Source organism: Achroia grisella, unplaced genomic scaffold (genome assembly GCF_030625045.1).
Source record: "Achroia grisella isolate CSIRO2021 unplaced genomic scaffold, CSIRO_AGI_Agris_v1 utg1111, whole genome shotgun sequence".
Classification (NCBI taxonomy): Eukaryota; Metazoa; Arthropoda; class Insecta; order Lepidoptera; family Pyralidae; genus Achroia; species Achroia grisella.
In genome coordinates, this window is record NW_026712581.1 from 559,093 (window position 1) to 564,531 (window position 5,439).

General features: G+C 31.8%; 1 protein-coding gene across 1 annotated transcript; it reads left to right on the plus strand.

Annotated features, from left to right (window-relative positions):
- Window positions 1-402: 402 nt before the first annotated feature.
- On the plus strand, window positions 403-981 carry LOC131849719 (uncharacterized). Its single transcript, XM_059199837.1, has one exon. The coding sequence runs from the start codon at window positions 403-405 to the stop codon at window positions 979-981; it is 579 nt and encodes a 192-aa protein (XP_059055820.1).
- The last annotated feature ends 4,458 nt before the right edge of the window (window positions 982-5,439 follow it).

Here is a 5,439-nt window from a genome sequence, read left to right on the forward strand (position 1 = left end):
TAGAAGTGTAATTAAACAAAGAGTTCACTCTTGTAACAAATGCTTTAAAGCTTCTCCATCTAGTAAGGCGCCAAAAATGGCAGATTTACCTTCGTACCGCGTGCGTGAAACGAAAGCTTTTGTGCATACCGGTGTGGATTACGCTGGACCTATAAGTATAACTCTATGTAGGCGTCGCGGCCAAAGATCTCAAAAGGCATACATTTGTTTATTCATTTGTCTAGTAACAAAGGCTGTACACATTGAGTTAGCCACAGACCTATCGTCCGATATCTTTATTTCTGCTTTTAAACGCTTCATATCTCGACGCGGACCTGTTTCATATCTTTATTCCGATAATGGAACAAATTTTGTTGGAGCAAAGGCTCAACTTCAAACTTTAGTACTTAGCCATCGTATCGAATGGCATATGATCCCTCCCACGCACCTCACTTTGGAGGTGCGTGGGAATCAAATATCAAAAATATAAAGAATCATCTATTTCGTACTATCGGTTCTCAATTACTCACGTACGAAGAACTATTAACAGTATTAACGCAAATTGAGACAATTTTAAATTCAAGGCCTCTTTGTGTACTCACTGAGGAGCCATTTCCAGAACCACTAACTCCTGCGCATTTCATTATGGCATCTCCTCTTTCGTACTTGCCAATTGAACGCGTATCCGAAGATACTCGAAGTATTAGACAACGTAAACAGCTACTTGATCACATGGTTAGAAGCTATTGGAAAAGGTGGCGTTTAGAATATCTTAATAATTTACAAGTGCGACAGAAGTGGCTTGTTAATAATGAGAATGTAAAACCCGGTACTGTAGTATTAGTGCATCAAGATGATGTACCTCCGTTACGTTGGCCCTTGGGCGTTATTACTGAAACATATCCTGGATCAGACGGCAAAGTACGTGTCGCGCTAGTAAAAACATGTAGTGGTTCGTACAAACGCCCCGTTGTAAAACTTTGTTCTTTACCGTCTCAATAACCCAACTTAACAAAAATTCCATAGTTAATAAATAACATATAAATATTAGTATAGTATCATTTAATTTCATTCCGTTATTTCTCTAACTCTTATTGAAAATACTACGTATTCTCAAGGCCGGGAGAATGTTCGCGCGTCTTCTAAATCCATAAAAAAAAAAAAAAAATAATAATAATAGGTTGGTAAGCCGCCACACTGCTTTTTCCCGCCCCCCTTTCCCCGGCCCAATATGGACAATTCATTATTCGCCGCCATCTAACAAGTGAAACAACCACCGCATGCAACAATTTTAATTAATCAAGGAGCTCCTTAAATATTATAACAAACTGTATTTGTGTCGCGAGTGTGGTGTATTGTAATGAAAACTTCAAGTGCTTCAAGTCGCCGACGCAGATCATCAATATTATAATTTGTGCAATTTGGGTGAGTTCCTTAATTCCCTTTTCCTACGATCACTGCAGTGTGGCTAAAAAATACATCAAATAGGATAGCTTACATCTCAATTAATATTCGCAATATTATTTTATTCAAGAACCTTAGCCACATCAACACGTATAAAGTAATATTGTATTAATTGAAATCGTTGCTAAGAATTTATATGATTATTTCACTAGAATCATGTTAAATTAAGAGAGCATGTCTAACTTCAATAATTTATTAATGTATCTTCTAATTTCAAATTGGTTTACTTACGTAATATTTATCAAAGGTTAGATCAGATAGAATTTCTGATCACAGTAAGCAAAATTTTATGACAGCTTATCTTATTAAAAACTTTCGGTGACTCGCAAAAATTGGCGAAATATGCTAAGTTTTATCTTGTTCCAAATTTTATGTGCCGTTTGAAATTAGGTAACTATATTAAGTCAACTTATACTTTTAAAACACTGTGTTATTTTTTAGGATAAGTTATATCTATAGATAAAAGTAGTCTAAAAATGTTTTTTATTTGTAAATAAGTTATAATTTGTTAGTTTATACACGATAGCGCAATACTCGTAAATTCATTATGGTAATCTTATATATTAAACTGTAGTTCATTTACTGCCAGTTTGTATAGGATGTATTATTATTATTATTTATTAAATTTTCTTGCCGTTTCATAATTGAATCCGCATAATATATGTACATTGACTTGGTATGTAGTCCCAGTTAGCTCTTACAATCTCCTGAGGTTAATAAGGACATGTTAATTAAAAATAGATATATCACTCATACGTTTTTTTTACTAGTCTACAACACAGAAATGGGATATATGATAAATAATACATATATTTTATTTACACATCTCTTATAAGATTTGTGAATTAAAAACCTATTAAATAATGTAATATTAAAGTTGGAAATGAAAACAATATTTCATTCATCATCTTTATTCATTAATTTTCATTAACTCATGCGAAACCGTTGCGTTCGTTATCATTCATGAGAATACATTCAATGAAAAGGTCTTTTATATTATTATTACCATTCTAATGTAATGAGGTTTATAATGAAGCATTCCATACATAAATGTATGTAGGCGAATTCCGACCTATCTATTTCCACTTTCCTTATTCATTACAGAGGTCGCGTGATTATTACCCCTCTACTGATATCTGGCATATACATATATACAAAGAGCCATTGTTCGGTATTATACGTAAAAATTATATATAACAAAGAAAACGCCAATACGCCAATGTTTCCCAATTTGTCTTTTTCATTGTTCGAATCTGACGGCCAATTTGTAACAGAAGTTAAATCGTATATGCCTTTAATCTTAGTAGGTACCTATACTAATATTATAAATGCGAAAGTATGTGTGTCTGTCTATATGTGTTTGTAAAGACTGAATGGACTCTAATGGAATTTGACATAGAGGACATAGTCTATGTTCTATTTAAAAAATAATCTCACAGGAGAAGGACGAAGCTTTATGCAGACAATGTTGCGGGTAAGAACTAGTGTATGGGATACGTATTCAGTGTCATAGTAATTCGCGCCGAGTCATTATTATAGGCATATCTAAATACAAGCTGATCGAAAATTAATAAGCTGTCGGTTATCAGCAAATTGAATGACCTCGATGGTCTTTTGTGTTCTTAGCAATGCTATTTATTATACTAAGAATAAAGTCGGAATGTCGGTATATTATTAATAACCCAGGATAATTCACACAGCGCCATCTAGTCAGTCCGTCAGTCCCAAGTTATGTAGAGTTTGTATTTTATTATAAGTACTAGATAACTGATGGAAATACTTTAATACATTTTTCAAGTTCATACATAATCTATATAGGGAACTTGCAGACCAAAACAAACAATGATATTTATGATACAAATATTTTTACAATACGAGCAATCGAACCCAATCATCGGAAGTAAACTAGTGTGTTAAAGCCCTAGATAATGGATGCTATTTGTCATTAATTCGCCGGTCCTTATTTAACACTAGATATGTACAATCATATAAATAGGCGTCCAGACTTTAGGAATAGCTTATTATTTTAAATAATTACTAAATTGAATTCATTATTTTATCGCCTAGTTTCAAATAAGGATCTATTTTTATATAATTGAATGGCAAAATATGCCCATTATTCAAATACCACATTAATGTTGCCGATCTTAAACGGTTTATCGGTTATCTTTGTAAAGCACTAGCATCATATTACAATCGCGGTATATAATATAAAATGATACCGGTAAATACCGGATTCGACCTCGCAGAGTCGAATAGTTGCTTTAAAATTTCGTTCTAGCATTTCGTTCATAATACTAAAAAGTATATAATCTAAGACGGATACTTCGAAATTCAGTCTCACTTGTAAAATGCGTTCACTTTTAATAAACAAATTAATTTGTAATTAAGTAAAATAGTTAATTAATTAAATAAACAGTTCTACCTGTACTTTTAAAATAAAAAAGAGAATATAGGTATAGTGCCTTACACAAGATTATCCTGTATATTACACGCGTTCTAAACAAATGACTATTGTTGAACAGTAATTAATCATACATGCCGTGCGTACGTTTCTTAGCCACAAGGAGGCTGTCAATAACTCTGTTTATTTACTTGCTCTATAATAAGATTTATATAATTACTTTGTTAATTGTAAATTATTTTACTTCAACAGTATAAAATAAAACACGATTTTATACATTTTGATTTACGATAGATTTCGAAACTGTAATAAATATTATCATAGAAAGTATGTAGAAAATATATATTAGTGTATTGGATAATTGATAATATTTATAATAATTGGTATATGATAATATTACTGAAAGTTTTAATGGGTAATTAGATGTACTATTTGTAAAGATGCTACTAGATAATTGTAATACTAGGCGATGATATATTTGCTTGGATTGCTTTGTTCAACAGTACATTTAGTGTTTGCTACATCCATAACACAAATCTAATATACATTTCAGAGAGCATAACTCAGTAACCCAATATTTCGTATAATGTGCAAGTTAAAAGGTCATTTATCATCCATTCGTCGGTCCTTATTTAAGACTACATATAGTCATATGAACGTATTTAACAAAGGGTTTTAATAAACAAACGAAACAGGATATTTTGAACTAGTCGAAATCTCGCGAGAACTGTCTCTCACCGGTCTATACATCACTGCTTTAGTTATCTGAGCGTCTGACATTGATTGATGGACGCCCTAAACAACCACCCCTGAACACGTTCGCTTGGAACAACTCGCAGATATTTGCTAAATTAACATCTTTTTGTTTCAAAATCAATCAGGTTAACGTTAATTAGGAATATAATAATATACGTATTAATAATACAAGAACAGGAATCAAATGTATAAATAAATATAATTCCAACTAGTCACGCACCAGTGTTTTCGATAAAGGCCTACGAATTTAGTAATATCTGTATTGCGAATTAATTGTATACCCACCACATATTCCGACTTAGACTGTCAATAATATATTATGATTATGTTATTTCTTCTACATACTAATGAGCAATTGGTTCTTTTTATATTATGTATTATATACAGTAACAGAGATCCAGTCGACATTCCTAATGTGAACGTAAATGTCGCACATAATACACCATAACATATGTATGTGGGATTATCGCGAGTGAGACTTGAAGAAAAGTCTTATAATATTTAATTATTTATTAACGTCTTAAAATTGTCTTTACATCGTCTTACGTCGTTCTGTCAACTCTCTCAATTCTTTTTTTAAAAATAAAACTATAATAAAAATAAAATGCATAAATCCACCTTCCACATGTATGTATATACATATATCACAATTTGTCACACGTGACCTTAAAATCACCACAGTCCATTAATTTAAAATGGCTATAAGAAGTAACGATATGTTATACAACAATAATAGTACCTATAGTCTTCAAAAGCGCGTTTTTCTAAAAGTACCTTGTGCAATCAAACTAAAGCGAAATTAAAACCTGATAAGAAAAACATATTCTTTCGCCGGT